The sequence below is a fragment of the Mastigoproctus giganteus genome, chromosome 12 (assembly GCF_048544385.1).
Source record: "Mastigoproctus giganteus isolate SK-2022 chromosome 12, ASM4854438v1, whole genome shotgun sequence".
NCBI classification, from domain to species: Eukaryota; Metazoa; Arthropoda; class Arachnida; order Uropygi; family Thelyphonidae; genus Mastigoproctus; species Mastigoproctus giganteus.
The window spans coordinates 9760949-9782169 of record NC_143586.1 but is presented as its reverse complement, the minus strand read 5'-3'; the positions used below and the strand labels follow the sequence as shown (position 1 = coordinate 9782169).

Below are 21221 nucleotides of genomic sequence, written 5' to 3'. Positions count from 1 at the left end.
TCAGTAAAAAGCAAACTTCTTTATGAATACTCCCACTGGTTTCGCATTTGATATAAACTTCACAGGTATTCTTATAATTTTTGACAGGGCTTGTGGTATGGGTTTTGGACCAAACCCATTAATAATTCGAAAAGGTTTGGCATTGGAGAGGAATTTTAAAGGAAGCTTAAAAACAGATGATGGAGGCAAAAGTGGAGGTGGCATATATGCTGAATATGCAATCATGGGATTAATAAAATGTACTGGAGATGTTCTTGAAGTAAGTGATGATGGTGCTGCAATGACTGTATGCCAATTACTGATTGCTAGAATAGCCAGTGCTACAGCGACGTGCAACCTGCAAAATAAAGGAATATATAGTTAATTGTCACAATTTTTTTTTTTTTTTTTAATTTAAGAAAAATATAATTGGCCTGTTTTTTTTTTATCAGCAGTATACTAAATAGTGAAACAGCACAAAAATTTGTCCATTAGTAGTCATTTAGCATTGCCAAAAAAATAAACATATCTTCCACAAACATGAACAAAGAGGTTACTCTTTTAGGTATATCCTTTGAATCCTTTTTTGTGATCTAGAGTTGATCGTACTATCTGTATATATCATTCCAATCATTATTAAGTAGGATTGACAACTCTTGAAAAATAAAATACCAGAAACTTTTGCTAGCATGAGTTGTATGAGGGGAGGGGTCAGTATTAATCATTTGCAAGACATGTGTAAAAGGAAACTTGCAATGACAATAAATACTCCCAATACTGATAATGCTTATGCTACAGTATGAATCTTGTGACACTAGTGAGCAAGGCATGTTTTCTTTGCTTTAGTGCCCAGAATGATCAGCCTAGTCTGTTTCTTCTGTGGTACCAGTTCCTGACCAAAATTCAGAAAATTCATGAAGAGATAAAATTTTTAAAAAATTTTCAACTTATTTATGTACGCTTTGACTCAAACTTTATATTCCATATTTTTAAATATATGCATAATGGCTTTTTCTTTGGAGAGTACTACTTAGTATCGTCACAGCTACAGTTGTCACTCAGCAAATTTTAGAAGTTATTTAGTAATTTTCCAGTGAATGCTTGAAGATAATAGTGAATTAATTGCTGTGATGTTAGAGAGTTTTTTTTTTTTGTATTACATTGGCTATGTTATCGTGGCCAAAGCCTTGTGTTATCTTTAAATTATTCAACCTGCCAGTTACAGTTGCATTAAGATCTGAATACTCTCATGTACCATTTATGGAGTGAATGGTTACAGGAAAATAAAATTTAACTGTTTAGAATGTAACATGAGCTAGATCGGTGAGACAAAGAAGCAGCTTAAAGACCAATTGGGAAAAAACATAAATGCTATATGCCATGCATATTTCACTTCAGCTTCAGCTGAGTATGTATGGCCAAGTGGACATCATATATCACTTAACCCCTCGATGCCAACAGTAGTTAGAAGGGTTGTATATGTAATGCAAGAAACATTTGATGCATAGAGACAGAGGTGCGTATGTACACCCAGAGCCATCCCCAAAATTTGTGGGGGTTTTGTTCAAGAATTACTTGCAGGGCCCTATTCAAGAATTACATGCGGGACCGTGTTCAGGAATTACTTGCGGAGCCCTGTTCAGGAATTACTTGCGGGCCCTATTTCCTTAGTTCCATAAGTTAAATACTATACAGATATTATTGAAAGTGAGTATAACAAAAAAATTACATTTTTAAATAATGTCCAATGTTCGATATTAAACGAAACGTACACAATGAGAATGAAATATACACTATACTTCTAGCAATTTTCAAGTTGAATATTTTTTACTCCAAAAATTTACTCCTTTTTACTCTGTCACTCCAAGAGTTCAAGCACTCTTGGAGTGACGATAATGTGGTTAATTAGACATTAAGATAGCGGTAAGCTCATTGATAAAAATGCAGAAAAGACGTGGATGATATTATTGAGGCCATTTGAGCGTGGGGCCCTGTTCAACAAAACCAGTTGAACATACTTGTGGCCAGTCCTGCATGCACCCAATCTTTGAATTGGAAATATTCATCATTGTGACAAAACTATGGAAAGTTGAAAACGAAAGGGGGAGTTTGTGTCATCATCAACATATTCTGATAATAATGACATAAATGTCAATCATATGTAGATACATGAGATTGTAGTATGAATCATAGAATGAATAGTTTATAATAATTATTTTTCTTCTTCCTTTTTTGCAAAGTAGGCAGAAAAGCAAATACAAGCTAATTGCTCAAGAAAGGCAGTGTCAAAAGTTACTATATATATTTTATCCATTTTTTGCATATTTTAACATTGTGAAGCTTGTAATACAGAGTATAATAGCTTCTATCTCATATTTTATTTGTACAATGCTATTTTAAAATTAGGAAAAAAATAATTGTATAGCATTTGATTTTATTTACACAATTTATGTAACTAGTCAATCAATATCAAAGAGTTATTAAATGTGCTTTTAAATTGTGGTCAGTGTAGGACACAATTAATATGAATCTTTAAGGAGTTAAAAATTCCTTCCATATTTGCATATTGCTTTATCTGTTATAGTTGAAAAATTGTCAGTATTTTTTGCACTGCCTATACCATGACATAATACATATTTATTTTATGAATACGCTATTTATTTTTAAATAGGACTGCACTGGGGTTTACAGCTTTAAGATTTATTCTTTTTTCTTTAATGGTAACCCCAAACACTGATTGAAAAAAACTTGTATACTAGAACCATGTATAAATTGAGAAGACAGAAGATACTTATTGAATGTTGATTACTTTTAGCATCATGTATTCAAATTGCTTGAGTTAGTTGATGGTTACTGGCTGTTCATTATTGTTTAAATATACACTGAGTGATCACTGCATTATGACCACAATACTGAATGCAACCAATGACCACATGAGGTACGAGATTGTGGAGTTAGTCGACCTATGTAGCATAGATAAGGTGTCAGTGGTTCAGTAGGTAGTAAAATTCCGAGAATGATGGGTAAAAGAAAGGATTTATCGGACTTTGATAAAGGACAGATTGTGGGTGCTCGACGAGCTGGTGCCTCAATTTCTCAAATGGCTCAACTGGTGGGTTGTTCGAAATCTGCCATAGTTAAGGTGTACCAGGACTGGAGTCAAAATGGCCAAACAATGACCCAATGGCAAAACTGCAAAGGTTGATGTTAAAGGTGAGCGCTGGGTCCGACGACTTGTACAAGTGAACAGGCATAGCAATGTTGAAGAGTTGACTACCCAATACAGCATGGGCCAACCCGGAACAATATCTGGCATGACCGTGCATCACGCATATGGGCTATACCAGCAGATGACCCCTACGGCATCCTCTCCTAACCAAGGTTCATCGACATAAAAGACTTGCCTGGTGCAAAGAGCATGCAAGTTTGGACGTTAGAAGACAGGAAGGTGTGCTGGTCAGATGAGTCACGTTATTTACTCGACACTGGATGGTCGTGTTTGGCGTCAACAACGTGAGGCTCTTGATCCATCATGCATGGTATCAAAAGTGGAGGCGGTTGTATGGTGTGGGGCATGTTTCACTGGCAGGAACTTGGACCCTTGGTGCATGTGGAAGAACGTATCAGTGGTTTCTGCTATCGTCAACTGCTTGCTGACTGTGTACACCCCGCTATGTTACAGTTTTTCCCGAATGGCGATGGTGTCTTCCAAGATGACAATGCGCCAAGCCATTGGGCATGTTATGCAGGAATGGTTTGAGGAACACAGTTCTGACTTCCAGCATATCGATTGGCCTCCGAACTCCGCCGATATCAATCCCATAGAGCACTTGTGGGACACTATAGAAAGGCATATCAAGAGTCTGGATTGATTGATTTAGTTTTTAATGGCGCATTGGCAGCTAACGTCATAATGCACCAAAGAGTCTGGATACACCAATCACATCCATACCTGCATTGCACACAGCTTGGTTACCATACCTCCCAAACACTTCCGACATCTTGTTGACTCAATGCCATGTCGGATAGCTGCTGTACTGAGGGCAAAAGGAGGATCTACGAAATATTAGGTAGGTAGTCATAATTCAGTGATCAGTCAGTGTACATGAGATACCTTTGCATTAGGAGCATCCCCCAACTGTCACTTTGTGCCACAACAACATAGTACAGTCTCTCTATATAAGGATAGAATATCAATTCTGTGTGAACAATGGGTTAAACCTGGGTTGACCTGATGAATGATCATTGAGGCCACATCAGCAAAGGCAAGTATGTTGCACAAAGCAACGTTCATCCGGTGTTCCCACATCCAAATTTCATTTGAATGAAGACTGGCCCAACAATAGAACAGCCCACCAGCAAGAAGTCCCATGCAGGCTATCGAAAAGTTGACCCAAGGGATGAGAGGATCCAATGCACTCTTCAGCAGAAAAAACATGTCACAGTAGAGCAACTGCCAAGTCGCTGCTGTGTGGGGTTTACATTATCCATTTCAATACGAACTGCATGTCTGATACTAGGATGGATGAGCTATTGCAGCCAGTGACCCACCCAAATACCCCTTCTGGCAGCCCATCAGTATATGCACATAGTAAGCATGGAAGTCGGCCATTGGACTGTGAATGACTAGAAATGGATTGCGTGGCCAATGAATCAAGTTTTTATTTTCGAAATACAAACTGTGCTGAATGAAGGATGGGGATAATGGTCTGTGGGCAAGTTTAGATGGAAATCCCCTCAGCTTCCCAGTGCATATCAATTAGTAGCTCACAGGCAACCAGTTACACATCTACATCACTGGGCCACAGCCCAGTGATGTAGATGTGTAACTGGTCGTCTGATGTGTACATGCAGTGTTATTTTGTCAGCATCGGACTGATTCAATGAGCATTCTCGTAAGTTCTCTGTTATTCATAATGTCAAAACTCACCCTGATCTCAGCTAAATTGAACATGTCAGATGTGGAATGGGCCATTTGCTGCCTACTAGCATAGTTCTGATTTCAGTGTATGTACAAGATGTACAAGAGTGTATGTACATACACTGAAATGGTATAGTTTCACCGTTTATTTTTTAACGGTTTCATATATTATGGTATAGTTTCAGAAATATGAGCTAATATTAGCATTAAGGAAGCTACAGGCTTTTGCTACACCAGCCAAAAATAAATAAATAAACAGTAAATAAAATAACCAGTGGTGCAATGGCCTAATGATTATGACACTGTTCAACCAGCCTGATGAACCAGGTTGGAGTCCCGCTTTGGCAGAAGCATAATAATAGTAGCAATAAATTACAATAATAATAATACACCATTGCAAAAGTCGCTTTAGCGGACCTACATTCCCCAAGATCGTCTGAGGCAGATAGTGGCACCATCTGGTGTCACTCCCAAAAACTAACACTTCCACTGCACATAGCCGAAGCTAAACAGAGATCCACCACCTCCATGTTGAAGAAAAGTAATAATCATACTGCATCAAGTGTGGTGCAGGATAAAGTCACTCGCGTTCATGCCTTAGGCAAAGGGAGACAGAGACAGTCTGTTGAAGAAGACAGTGGAGCAAGTGGTACTGTATAGCTACCACAAGGGAAGGGCAAAACCATCCAGCCAACCAATTGGAAGTGCTTCCTGTTCAACTGTGCTTAATATGTTCATCGTGTGAATATACTAACTACTACAAAATAACCAAAGCAGAGACAGATATGACAATGTACAGGGCGAGACGATGTACCAAGTGGTTGGAATGATTCCTAGATATTCAGGTCACCTGAGAATCTGGTCTGCTACTCGCTAAACAGCGAGTAGCAGACCAGAGAAGGACCATCGTGAAGAACCTCACAGCTCCTGCAATCTTGGGGGGAAAATGCAAGCGGGATGTGCACGACCAGCTACAAAATTCAAACTCCAGGTGCCAAAGATCTCAAAGAAACCAATGAAATTTGTCATATTGTGTACAAATAAGTTTTCAGTAAGTATCCACAGGATAAGGAATAGTTTAATATACATTTTTACCTTTTTATTTATCGTTTATTATTTCACCAAATACAAAATTCACTATAAATCCCTTAAGGTTCAAGATACATTTGTTACTTTGAATGTTTTGTGGAACTGGAGGGTTGGTAAGTGAAACGAACAGGAAAAAGTTCCCTTAATAAATATACACAAATAATCATTTGACCAATTGGTTTTTAAAACAGCTTTTTACCGTATAAAGCTGAATGCAGGCGCATTTAAGGGTGAACAATAGCACTGCGATGCGAAACCCAAAATTTACATTGCAATTGCACATACAGTGTGTTCAGAAAATCATAGACACCTCTTTAAAAGGAAAGTAAGTTTTTAATGTTATTACAAATCGGGTTTTTTTTTTTTTTTTTTTGTAAAACTTTTACTTACATATACACGACGGTGCACTGGGCTGCGATGGGATGGACTGATCCTTTAGATTCTACACATTTATTCACTGCTCGACACAAAGTCGCTAATTAAGGCTACCTACCGGTTGTCTGATGAGTGACCCAAATAAGTCCAAAACCAATTGGAACAGTGCCGTCCAGTTATTAATGAATAAGAGATTCGCCTACTGTTCGGTGTTATTCGTTTAAAAATACGATTAGTTACTTGTGTCAACTCATGAATAAACGTACTTTTTTCTATAGCTGAAGCTTTCGCTGCCACCAGATGGACAATGAGGTTCCTAGGTATTAATGAAGGAAAAACGAAACGCTATTTTCTGCTGTTCCATATATGTACATATGAAAATCCAGCACTTTAGAATTCTCAGTACATTAATCCGTCGCATTTTACAATCCAAAAATATTAAGAAAGTAATCGGGCACTCATATCAACAATCGCATTTGCCTTTTAAAAACCCACGCAGAAAGAGTGACATTTCTTTCTTTATAAGATTCAGGTCCATCCTGTCCTTTAACCTGTTTTTGTAGCCAGCAGAATTTAAATTGCACATATAGAGCAACTTAAGCCCGTGACTGCTAAAAACGGTGCCGTTTCTTGTATTCTTTCGATCTTGTGAGCTCCTTTAATCAGATCGTCGTCCACGAGTATAAAGAGAACTTTTTATTTTTTATTTTTTAAATCTCACAGCAGGACAACTTGCCTTTACAACGAGTAAAGGCAAGTTGTCCTGCACTGCTTTCAAACAGGTGGCTCGCCAATAGGTTAACTAGCCATTTATTTAAAAGATGAGGCTGCTATGATAGCCGGATTCAGCACTGATTGATTTCTTATTAGATAGCATGTGCTACCTTGGAACAACATGCAGAAAAAATGGTTGTAAAGAAGCTGTTCTATGTGAGCTATCATGCAGTTGTAGCTAAGGAAGTATTCTTCTTCCTTTCGTAGCGTTGAATCCAAAGGGTGTGAGTTTCACCACCAGTGGAATAAAATTCACCCCCGGCGGAAAATAGAAATTTTTATTTTAATATTCGTTCAAAGACCTCGGACGTTGAAAATTTCGGCACATTTTTTGTTTAATTTTAATTGAAAGCTGGCTTTCTTGCAAACGTGGTATTACGTAGCATCGGTCAAAAAAAAAAAAAAAAAAAAAAAAATTCACACAACCATTCCCTCTAAAAGTTTGTCCAGTTCCTCCTTGAATTTATTTAAACTATCAACTTTCACAACGATAGATGGAAGTTTGTTCCAGCAATTAACCACCCTCTGGCTAAAGGCAAATTTCCGCACATCTATTCTACAACTGTCTTTCCTCAATTTGAATTTATGCCCCCTCATGTTCCTAATCTGAGCAAGCGGAAGAATCCCATCAGAATTCAGCGTGCTCAACCCATTCAAGGCCTTATACACCTCAATCAGGGCGCCTCCGTAGCCAGGTGGGAAGGAGCAGCAGTGCGTAGCACACACTTCTTGATTAGACCGGGGTTGGAGCCCGTCACCACCAAATACGGAGGATGCGGAAAGATCAGGGAATGACCACCGCATATGCCGGAGCAATATGGCCTTAGTTGCTAATGCTCCTAAAAACCAAATAACAAACAAACAAACAAACAAACAACCTCAATCAGATCACTTCGCAGATGCCTAGTCTCCAGCCTCTACAATTTGCAGAACCTTTCTTGGTAAGAGGACCCCTTCGTTCCCCTCACCAATCTTGTTGCCCTTCTCTGTACACGCTCAAGCAACTTATGCAATACCCATATGCAATACTTTAAATTTGTAAATGTTAAACTTCAGTTGCTACTTCTCAGCCCATCTACCCAAATTTTCTAGCTCCTGTTGCAGTAGCACACCACCATTACTGTCATTAACAACCCTGCCAACCTTTGTATCATCTGCAAACTTCGACACTAAGCCTGATATACCTTCATCAATATCATTGATAAACATACAAAACAACAGTGGGCCCAACACCGAACCCTGTGGGACTCCACTAATAACATTAGTTCACAAACAGCAGAGTCCATGGATTACCACTCTGTCTTCTCCCACTCAGCCACCCTTTTATCCATTGTAGGAACTTACCCTTAATACCATACTGATCCAATTTGTTCAGTAATCTTCCATTTGCAACAGTGTCAAAAGCTTTCCTGAAATCCAATTATCAGTTTACACAGTGTTGTAATTATAAAACATGAATTCAATAAATTTATGTCATCTAATAAAGTTATGTAATAAATTATAAATTCAATAAATTTATGTCAAATAAACAACACAAAAAATCACAGCAACTAAAGTGTGGTACTCATTAGGTGGTACACAGCGAAAATAAATCACTAAAATTCAAAAGACATGAAATTCAAAATAATTAAATAGGCAATATTTCTAGCGGCACAATTTGCGGCTAGAAATATTGTCTATTTTTATTTTATGGTTCCCTTTATTTTCACACAAACCATCTCTTGATAGCGTTTCACTCAAACGGTCTACTTGCAACTAATTCTATGTTTGTATATCACAAAAAAGATCGACTTGATCACATGCAGTGAATAGATTCGCCTGAATTGGTCCCTCAATGACGGATGCTATTGTAATTATAAAGTGTTCCTAGACTTTCAGGGAAAGGGCTAAACGATGTCTGGGCAGAGAGAGGAGTGTACTGTAGCTACTATTTCAATCGTCGGCAGTTTCGCTTTATGGTTTTCAGATTCCCTTTATTTGGTTTTGTTTTTGTTTTTTTTTCAGAGCGAGAGTCTACTTGTGAATATTATACATTTTATATTATTAAATTATACATTTTATAATATTTTTATGATATATGTATCTGTGCTGTAATATTGCAAGATTGCATGAAGATACACTTAGAAGGCCCGAATGAGTTATCGGAAAAATTAATATATGAAGTGATTGATGCAAAGAAGAATAAGATTATTATAATATGATTTTTTTTTGCGAATTTTAATCGGCGATTTTCATATTATTATTGTCAGTAATGTGGTTTTTGTGAACTGACTATTAGTATTTAGATACTAAATAATAAATATTTCCTTTTGTTTTCTCATATTCTCTTATTATAACATTCATAAATATACAGATTTCTTTGTAACATATTACATAATAATAAAAAATATACACACGTGCTACATGTGCCCACGGAAGTTTACATTCTTCACCCCTGGTGCAAATTCTCTGGATTCAACACTGCTTCGATAGGCATTTTGGCTGAACAACTGTGTGTCCAAGGATCGATTTGCATATTGCGCAGGTGGAAAAATCTCACGAACAAAACCTTGCTCCCTCCCTCCCTCCCTCTCTCCCACATGTATGGCGCCCACTAAACTGCCAAGGACGGTGGTAGATTTAAGCATGATGTTCCCCGAAGTCAAAACATGCGAAGAGGCTCCAAATTGTGCAATTATACATTTTTATCTTCACAAATGAAAGAGAAGAGGAGAGGACCTCAAAGACCCCTAAGCCATGGCTTATATTGAAATCTGGCCGTGGCCACAGAGTACAATGTTTTTATATGCAGTTTATATTTGTTATGTATTTTTTTCCCTTGTGCCCCTTTCTTCAAATGAGCAATTTTTTTCTGAATTCCTGAAGCAGGGTATGCACAAGTGGACATATTCATTCCCCATTACAAAGATTCGCACTTTGATGCTACAATGTTAACCGCCATGCAAAAAACTACTTTGTATTACTGAAACTTAACATTAAAATCAAGACAAAGATACATCCCAAGAACTTTTTTAGTATAGTGGGGTAATTCCCAAGATGTCTTATCACCCAAATGTCCATATTTTCAAACGGTGTAAAAAAAGTCCATATTTTCAAAAGCGCTAATACGTCCTTGACCAAGGGTTAATTTCCTTATACTGCATCACCTTTAATCTCTGCAAAAGAAGCATGGTTTCCTTGGGCTGTGCGTGACATTAGAAAATTGTGTTGCTGTAGGTCCTGAATAACTATTACTTGACTGCCAAGTTTAGTGTCGAATGATGGCAAAAATGATAACCGATTTGCATAAAATTGCTGTCACCTTGAGCATTTCTTTTTGAGTAATAAATATCTGGCTACATCATTCATTGGATTTGATCCCAAGATTGTGATAAAATTATAACCCGAAGCGGACAAGTTATTGGCAAGTTTAGTTTATTTAATGTCGAAAATTACATGGTAGGCTACAAAAATGCGGAGTAAACATAAATCATTTCTGTAACTCTGTAAGTTTTGCTGTCAGAAGATAGGTGGCAGCAGGAGCAAATCTGGTATGAGAGTGATAATTTGCGCAGAACTAATTTTGTTAAAATTGGTGAATAAAACATGGCTGGAAAAATTAGTGAACGAAAGAAATATTTGAGTAATAAACTTAAAATTACAACTCCTCTTCCCTCCTTTAAAATTACCACTGTGTACAAAGCTATGAAATTTTGTCAACAGCTCCTACGTAAAGAAGGGTTGAAATTTCAAATTTAATTTAACATTTAGCGTATATTCAAGCCCTGTTATTTTTTTTTTCAGAAAAATTTATAAAAAGTTATATTAACTAAAATTATATATTTTTGTTTCAAATTATTTTAATTTAATTATTTATCATTAAAATTTTCAATTTGATTTATTTTAATAAAGTTACAGGCTGCTTTACAAAATTATTTATTCAGAATTATTGAAAATTACTGAGAATAACTTATTAAAAATTATTGAAATTGTTGAATTATTGAAAATTACTGAGAATAACTTATTAAAAATTATTGAAATTGTTGAATTATTGAAAATTACTGAGAATAATTGAACTTATTGAATTAATGAAAATTGTTGAGAAGTATTGAACTTATTGAGAATTATTTAACTTATTGAGAATTATTTAACTTATAGAATTATTGAATTTTTTAACATATAATTATTGAATTTTTTAACTTACAGAATTATTGAGAATTATTGGACTTATTGAATTATTCAACTTATAGAATTATTTAAAATTACTGAGAATAATTGAACTTATTGAATTAATGAAAATTGTTGAGAAGTAATGAACTTATTGAGAATTATTTAACGTATAGAATTATTGAATTTTTTAACTCATATAATTATTGAATTTTTTAACTTATAGAATTATTTAAATTATTTAACATATAGAATTATTGAAATTATTGAGAATTATTGGACTTATTGAATTAATGAAAATTGTTGAGAATTATTGATTGATTGATGAGTTCATGGCGCAAGATGAATTATTGGACATTGAATTATTGAAAATTGTTGAGAATTATTGAAATTGTTTAATTATTTAAAATTATTGAATTATTGAAATTGTTTAATTATTGAATTATTGAAATCATTTAAATTCAGATTGCAAATCATTGTAGATAATTCAGCATGGAATTAATGAGTAGATAAATTTGCTTTTCTTAAAAATTAAATTAAATTGAATTAAAGTAAATACTCTCAATTAATAATAATTTTATTAATGTGAATAACTATTAACAAATCAGTAATGAATAATAGCAATGACATATTGGTCATTATAAATAAAAACATAATTAAATGTTGGAATCCATTGTGTGGGCGCATTTCGCAGTCCCACTCTGGTCTTGGTTGAGTATGAACAATGTCTTTTTAAAAGTATGGAATGGGAATAAAATTGTAAAACGACCTTCACTTTTCGACCGTTTTAACCTTGCGTGCTATTTCTGCTTACTGCCATTAACGATGAGTACTTGAAATACTTTTGTTTCGGTGTGATTAAGCTTCCAGACAACAGAATATTAACATTTGCACGCAACATTTTGTTAATCTTGTTTTTTTTAATCTCTTTTTATTTGGATCTTATCCTCAAACTGCAAAACTTTTGAAGGTCACATTATTTTAACAAAGTAAGAGAAATGATTCCCTCCTATAATACTTTAATAGCATTGCTTCCATTAGCCTTTGTCGTCCAAGGACAGAATCGGAGGTCATTATGAAAATGTTTATGTGTGTTCCCATGGGTCTAATCATTGTATATCACAGAAAAGTTGCAACAAAATTAATTACAGGAAAGGTTACGACAGATTGAATTTAAACACTAGTCACGAATCGGCGAGATACCCATTTAGATATACGACCTAAGGATACAGAAGCTGTGGCACATGGCAGGTGCTCAGCAGAATGGAAATTTAATAGCACAATGGCTGTATCAACACTGACTAGCATAAATGGCAAATAAAAGATAAATATGTGTTGAGTTCCACCTCGCACTCACATTCTTGTCAGTGAAATTGCTAAAAATGTCAACCAAAAAGACATATTAGTTTAGACTCAGTTCTAAACTAAACTCTGTCTTTCTGGTTGACTGTGGTTTCTTGCATCATAAATATTGGCTCGACTGTGGAACAAAAATACCTTAGCACAGGTGTTTCTAAATTACTCCCCAAGACTAGATATTGCCTCCTAACCTATTTGTTTGCTCTAGTGAGCGGTATTAAAATATAATGAGTTTATTTTAAATACAGTAATATAATTAAATTGAATTTACTAGCTTAACGTAACTTAATACATGTAGTTGCTATTAATAATTACTATTAATAAGCGACTAAAAACAATATCAGTTTTTGAGTTTGATTATCAGATGGACGTGAATAATTTACAATGAAAATTTTAAAAAATAATAAAAAAAATTTAAAGGAAAAAATTTTAATAAATTATTTCAGAAACGCAGTTCAAAAACTTCAGTTGGATGCAGGACAGGACTCAGTTTAACTATTTTTTATTCCGAAATGACTCGTTTTTGTATAAAAACTCTCCAGTGAGTTTTTAAATTTAGAGATTATGTGTAAGTATTTAAGTACCATGTTAACTATATCTCATAAAAAGTTTCAGCCATAGTCACAAAGTTTAAATTTTTACTGTTTTACACATCATATTAAATTCAGGGTTTCATAGCCCTTTTTTAAAACATTTTAACTTCATTCCACAGCTGTCTTCTCAAAGCTGGAACACGTACTGTTGGAGAAAAGAGATTTCTATTAAATATTTACCCAGAAGACCGTTAGAAATCTTTGGAGGGAGTTACAAGAGACCAACTGACTCGCGATAAATAGCAATTTGGTGCCATTCCTCCTTCAGTGCAGTTGCCATCGTAGCAAAATAGTACAATATACCATATTGCCCTCGACCTCACCTGGCATTCCAAATTCATTCCAAAGGTTTTCCTGTGGGATTTACATTCTGGAAACTGACAGATTAATTGTGGGATACGTTTTCCTCAAAGCAGCTATTGAAGAAAACATACAGTCCAAGCCTTATGGGGAAGCACTATCATGGTACAGTATGGAATGCTTAGTTTTATAGAGTGGACAGCATGTAGGCTGTAATAAAGCGCTTTATAAATCATCAATGCAGTAGACCGGGGGTCGGCAACCTTTTTTGAGTGAAGAGCCATTTTTGATCTAATTAAAAAAAAAAAAAAAGACAATCCGAAGAGCAGCACCTCAGCTCAAGCTGGTGGGAGGGTGAGGGATGGGTGAGTTTTTTTAATAAATGGAATAGAGTGGGAAGGTGTTTTATTAAAAAAATATATTTTTTGAAATATTATTTATTAATACTGAAAAAAACGTAAACAAACATACAATTAGGTACGAATTAATGTGACTTTTGCTGCTGAATTCCTTGAGCGAGTCTCAAGGAATTCTCATCTTGATGAGACATGCTTTCAACACGCTGAGAGACTCGCATTGTTCAGACAATTTCTTGATTTATTTTTAATATAGTTCATGTTCAAAAATATTTTCCCGCAAAAATTCGTCGAACCAAAAACTGAGAGAAGTCTAAACGCAAATATTTTCAAATTTATATACTTGTCCGGTAAGCTACTCCACGCATCGAATACAATTTGGTCTTGCTTTTTCAACTCATCTATTGCCGTCCATTTGTGTAGAATTGCAAGGGCAGCCTCTCCAAATCCTCAATTTCAGTTTTAAGGCATTTTAGTCTTGCACTACATATGTCCTTCATTTTTAAGTCCTCTTTCAAATTGTGCTTCATATGAGCTAAAAGTTAAAGAGCCGAAGGTTGCCGACCCCTGCAGTAGACGAAGAAGCATTGAGATTTTCAATACTCCGCCCAACGGTTAGCAGCTCCACGCCATGATGCATCCTATTCCAAACTTAATATTTGGGAGAATGCAATGCAATAGGCAGTGCTCTGTGCTTTCTTAGAAATGTGACAGTCAGATCTGGACATTTTGTAGCTCGATTCGTGACTCTTGGAGCTCTTTGTCTTGTTTCAAAGTCCATGAAAGATGGATAATTATTGCTTTTCGAGGTACATTGGTGTTATATAGGAGAACTTGAGAGAGAGTTGCCGTTCTCCTGTGAAAATCAAACCTTCCCAATAATCGGTGCACATATTATTCTTTGGCAGGCTGATTGATATCTTGAGCTCAAACCCTGGATTTTATAGGAAAGTCTTTGGGGATAATATACTACTCTCTTCACTGTTTGTTAATTTTCTTGGCTTTTCTTGGGATCATTGATTAACTGTTGTATCACCTTCTATTATCCACGTTTTCACATCGGCCAGACCCTTAAACGATCTGGCTACTGACATGTCCGACATGTCAGTAGCCAGAAAAGAGATAGCGGTAATGATTAGTAATTATCGCTACTGGCATCTCTGGCCTTTCCTCTACACGTTCCTGTTCCTTCAGAAGTAAGAAAGAGTGTCCAAATACTTTTAAGAACTCACTCTTAAAAAAACTTAACTTATTTTATATCCGCTTAAAGTTAGATAAAACAGAAAAAATTCTCACTTATCTCCTTAACGTTCAGATTCACATGTATTGTTTGATAATCCAACATTTAATGTAAGTAATTGCACTTAAGGTGGTTTTTGGTGCGCAAGCTTTTGATATCTTCCTTTGGTAGTTGCAGATCTTCTTTAATTGTCTTTCTTATAATAAATGCAGATGTCAAGGATATATAGCTGAACTCCCTAGGTAGTGTTTTTGTTAAATGGTGGGACAGATGATGTTAAATTATGGGACGGATTTCAACATGTCTGAAACTGACCCACCCTTTAAATTCAGCCCATGTCTTCATTTCTTTGAAGGAAATTGACTACAATAGTTGCAAACACAACATTTTTAAATGTTATACTTAAAATTTAAATATGATATAATCCAAATTGGGATTTATATCATATGAGACAATTCATATCCCATATGATAAATATAATTTTTAAGAGAAGAAATCCTTATACCTATTATTATTTCTGTTTTTCTTTTCTTTTTTTTTTTTTACAAGTAGAATTAATATGGTACAAATATGAAAAAGAAAGAGAAAAGAATGTTTATGAAAAAACTATAGAAAAAGCCATATAGATGGTCACGGAAGAGAAGAAACAAAGAAAAGTAGCTGACTTATAACCTATTTATCCGAACATTATTTTCCAACATCCACAACCAGAGTCATTGGGAAAGAGTGAGAAAACAAGGTTCTATCTTTTTTTCCGGTTTGCAAACTTTAAAATGTTTTAAACCTGTTTTGTCCTTGCATTTTAATGTCTTCTTACTTTATTCTTTCGCTCTCGTTGGTACCACAGTTGGTAGAATCGACGTCCTCCCCCATATCGGGTGGAAAAGACCTAAGATCGAGTCCCGTTCATGATGTAAGACGAGGATAATATAGTTTTTTCTCCCGGAAACTCGGATTTTTCATCCAACTAACAGAAAACCATTGGATACACACAATTTACGGACAGTATACATGGAGCAATATGGCCTTAGTCACGGATGCTCCTAAAAACCTACTACAACAACTTTATATATTTTTTTCCACGATGCTCAACTGGAAGTTTTTCAGCTGATCTTTGTCAAATGTTGTCCAATTGTCTCTCTGTCTAAATATCAAAAAGTTCCATTTCAAAAGAAAAATTTTCCTTTAGAAAGGTTAACGTCGCAACATTTTGTTTTCTAATCATATAATTAGCGTAATTTAGTTATTAATTAAAATTTACAATAATTAGTCAAGTTCATAAATAAAATCTGTTCTGAACTGAAATAAGAATTACTCATTCATTTATTTAAGAGCTGAACATTGAATATGGCGAGTTAGTTTGAATTAAATAATTGTTATTTTAAAGTAGTCATTAACTTTAAATGTAATCACAATTAGATTAATTAAATAATCCGAAATCTACTTAATCTAATACACTGGCTTAATACTGCTCACTTCATTTAAATAATGTAAATGGTATTTGTAGTGGCGTAGTTTGATCACACTTCGTACTGCACAGAATGACAAAGCAGGACCTGTCAGCTGTAAAACTGAGAGGAAAAGCAAACACAGCATCCTGCAGGGCGATAATTCACTACGTCTGCCACATGGGGCGCTGGTAAAGTGCCACTTCAAAGTTGCTTTTATTGATGCATCTTTAGTCTTCACACCAATAATGGGTTGGTGGCAGCTTTGAAAATTAGCGGAAGTTATTATCATCGTACAATGTTTTCTTTGCAGACTTAATTCGAGGTCTACGTCTCTAACAAACAGACATTACAAATCGAAACGAATTAGAAATGTAAATAAAGAATGAGGAGACAGCAAAACATATAAAACAAAAAGTATGAATCAATTTTTGGAGTTGTGATGGATTGGTTTCAAACTCATTCGTTTGCAAACAAGCTTTCAGACAGTGTAGTCTCACGTACAGAAAGCGAAAGTAGCATTCAGTATTTAATTCATATGATAATGTCCGATAAAAACATTAGCTTACATTATTCAGAAGCCAGAGATTGGATTGAATTGTTGTAGTAGGGCTTTAGGAGTATCGCCAACTAAGGCCATATCGCTCAGTGAATATTGTCTGTAAATTGTGTTTTGAGGTCGATTTTCTGTTTGTAGAACGAAAAACCCGAGTTACCCGAAGGAAAAGAGCATGTTACCATCGCTTGAGACCGACTAACTACATATTTTCTAGCTCACCTGGAATGTAGCCCCCATTGCCCTTGCAGATAACGCAGTGGATTTAATCACCCTCCTCCTAAAAAGGCCTCAGTTCGAATCCTGTCAAAGACACGAGGAATTCTTATGAGACATTTTTCACAATAGTCAGTCTCAGGCGATGTTGAATTTCTTTTTTATCTCTTGGGAACTTGAGTTTTTCGTCCAGCAAAACAGCAAACCGACCTAAAATACAGTTACCAGCACAATATACTGATTCATCATAGCCTTAGTTGCTTTGACGCTTAACACCTAATCCTAACCTGATGTCATGTCAGACCAAATATACTGCATCTATTTGTATCTTCTTACGTAACTCCTTTTCTACCCTTTTCCATTATTTTAGGTATTTGTGTGACTTTGTTGACCCGAAGGTTTGTTGGTTCCTAATCCTCCAAATTAGAAAGGGATATTTGTAATTAAAGAATCCGCCCTGCACTTGGACACGAGATGGTTTTCTCGGCACCAATATTAAAAGTGTAGCAATGTAATTTAATCGTACTGATGATGAAAAGAAGAGTTGAACTGGCATTCTAATGCCAGGTCATTGTGATGTCCGTCTGGTAGGTCGAAATATTTTGTAGAAGACTAGGTGTAACCGTACAGCCAGTAAGTATATAAGGGCGTTTATTCTCCTTACGTCTGTGATCGAAATAGCTTTTGGGACATTAGACTTTGATCTTTTCTTTAACTGTACCCACGAGAGCAAAGTCCAAAGCATATTCAGCAATACCATCGTCGCCAGTATTCAAGTTGTAGATGTACCATGAACATGTTAACTAAAGAAAGAGAGAGAGAAGCATCTAGAAAAGGATTATGAAAAAATATAACATTTATTTAATACTGTTCGCATTTCCATACATTTAATTCGATTTGGGGGGGGGGGGAGATTTTATTTTATATCATATGATTTACTGTCATGCGTCACATATTTACACTTGTAAAAAGTTAAAAACGTAGTAGTGTCCTCCCCCAGAAACAAAGTTCTGTGTGAGTGACTGAACACTCAATTACTTAATTATTCACTCAATTACTTAATTATTCACTTAATTACGTAATTATTTAATCCACTTAACTACGTAATTATTTAATCTACTTAATTACTTAACTGACAATTACTCACACTCAATTACTTAATTCATTACCACTAAAATAAAATTGGATTAAGAACAACCTCATGCCAACGTGTAGATTGGTCTTAAGGTTGTCTACCACGTGTACACAAGTTCATAAATTGGGGGCCCTCTGGTCGGTTTGCATGTTTGAAAACTGACCAGAAATCGAAAAACCCGAATTTTCGGGAGAAAAATCATGCTACTCACCTTTCACTTGCTAACTCTGCCATTGTGAAAATGGACAATAAAAATTTCACGCAGCCACCAGTTCGGCGTTGTTCTTTGGGCGATCTCGACATGCACATACTCGACAATTCAATACATCCCAAAGATGCTCGATAGGGTTCAGATCAGAACTTTGGGATGGCCAATCCATCTTTTCCATGCCCATGTCTTTAAACCACTCTGTTACGATCCGAGCAGTATGGCATGTCGAGTTGTCTTGCTAATACAGGTATGGGCCTTCCCCGAAGTATTGCCATAATGTTGGAAGTGCATAATTGTCCTGGTATTGGACAGCATTCGTGGTTTTGTCGATAACGAAATTTTTGGGAGGATACAATCTGTTTCCCTGTCATTATTCGCCACACCCAGGAACGGCCATCAGATTGATAGAATGAATGTAAACCTCGACTCGTCTGTCTATAGGACGAGAATCCTGGACCGCTCTACAGTCCTGGATTCTGTTGAACGTATCATCTTGCATGCCCACTTTTGCAATTCTATGTTCGAAGCCCAGTGTGCATATTTATAGCAGGTTCTGTAACGTGTTGCATGCATAGGACCTGTTTCACCATCCACGGTGGGGTGTCCGGATATTAATGGTAGGGCAGTGTATATATACACAGTACAGCAATACTGTAAGCATTCTGCAGTGCGCCAAAAATCCACCAAACGAGAAAACTTAATAAATTCATAATTTTTTACTAGCATTTTTGTTCCATAAATTTAAGAACAACATAAGATACGATAATAAAAATTCGTGCGATTATCTATTCTAAATTAATTTTATTAAGGAATCTGCTGTCCGTTATTATTTGCGAAAACATCATATCCTCGGCTCTGCAGTTACAGTACTTCCATCTTCTTCCATTCAACTTCCTGAAGACATTAGTGGTTTAAGTTGAAAATTAGATATCAAACTAATCTTGCATCTTTTCACAATGGCGGCCATGTTGTTAACTTTGCAAGACTGAAATGGTTTACTTGATAATTTACTAATACAGCAGTCGTACATCTTTCAAACGCTGAAAGCTCCTTAGGTCTTGGATAAAGAGTTAAGAGCTGACGTCATTATGTGTCTAAGATCGCTATCCTTCCACACCATGTAGAAGAGGCCCGGTTTCGAATCCCATGAAGTCGAGAGCAATTTTTCATGGGCATTTTTTTCAGGCTGTGGCGAATTAATCGACTTCGGGCTAAAACTGCATAGTTCCCCTTTCAAAAGCTGAGTGTTTGCATCCAATAAAACAACCTAACAGACCACAGAATAAATAATTTATAGAGGCACAGTACACCTTATGACCTTGGTTGCTTTAACACAAACATTGATATATCTCCTTGATGTAGAATATCTCAATATAATTGAGGTATTCTATGAGGCATAGAATATCTCAATTATACTTCTCTTTAGAATTCCATGCGCTGTAATCAATGGACCCAGTTGTTTGTTTGTTATTTGATTTTTAGGAGCATTAGCAACTAAGGCCATATTGCTCCGGGGATATGCGGTGGTCATTCCATGACCTTTCCGCATCCTCCGTATTTGGTGGCCACGGACTCGAACTCCGGTCTAATCAGGAAACGCACTGCTGCTCATGCCCACCTGGCTACGGAGGCGTCAATGGACCCAGGCCATACCATATTAAATACACCTTAACACTACAGACCACTTGCAAATAATCGAGTTGGGACGACGCATTCTGGTTGCAAATGTTGTTTTCAAACTCAAATGCGTTATCAGACTGGAAGAGAGCGATATGACTTATCATCGTGCCATCCATCGACGTCCAGTTTTGTTACTCCCTGCACCATGTCGATTGGTAATTTGGATTTAACCATCAGCTCCTTGCATCACCAAAGCGTAGAGTAGCATAATGTGGTATTTGGCGTCATCGAACACTATCGATAAGATTATGGGTGTGACCGTGGTTTCGTTCGTCATGAGGGCATCTGCCAACGTGGGAACGTTTCGTTTAACTGCAATGCAATAGTAAGACACACTAACATTTGTCCAATATCCAGCTATCACAGCTTTTAAATGAATTCTTTTCCAGAACAGTGAATTGAATGAATTTAATGAATGACAATGAATTCTTTTCCATGAATTCAATGAATGACAATGAATTCTTTTCCAGGAAAGTATGAACTACCTGCCTCGTCACTTTCTAATCATCTTTATAGTACACTACTGCGTGTATCTGTCTATTGCTTAACATTTAAACATGTTATCAATAAACAGTTTTCTCAAATAGTACCATCAACGTGTTAATTTTACCTATCAATCAGATTATGTTTGTGCCCTTTGGCCAATATTTAATTAAAATTTTTTACGAGCAGTTATCAACAAAAAAAAAGCACATTTAGTAATTACGGATGAAGACAAGTGTCTAGTTAACTGGTTCTTTAAATTCCGCAGAAATCTGAGAAGAAATTGCCGTTTTATTGCATCAAAAAATGCACTGAGATAGCAGGTTGCTGGAACTATGGACACCAAATGGTAGTTTGATT

The 21221-nt window shown here is 35.9% G+C and overlaps 1 protein-coding gene across 1 annotated transcript in view; it reads right to left on the bottom strand.

The window, feature by feature from the left end:
* LOC150076667 (uncharacterized) overlaps window positions 1-21221 on the bottom strand; it is a 93773-nt gene continuing 72552 nt past the window's right edge. Inside the window, exon 2 of the mRNA XM_090386599.1 lies at window positions 1-337. Within this exon, the coding sequence (XP_090242725.1) occupies window positions 1-337 (337 nt within the window). The remainder of the gene's footprint in view (window positions 338-21221) is intronic.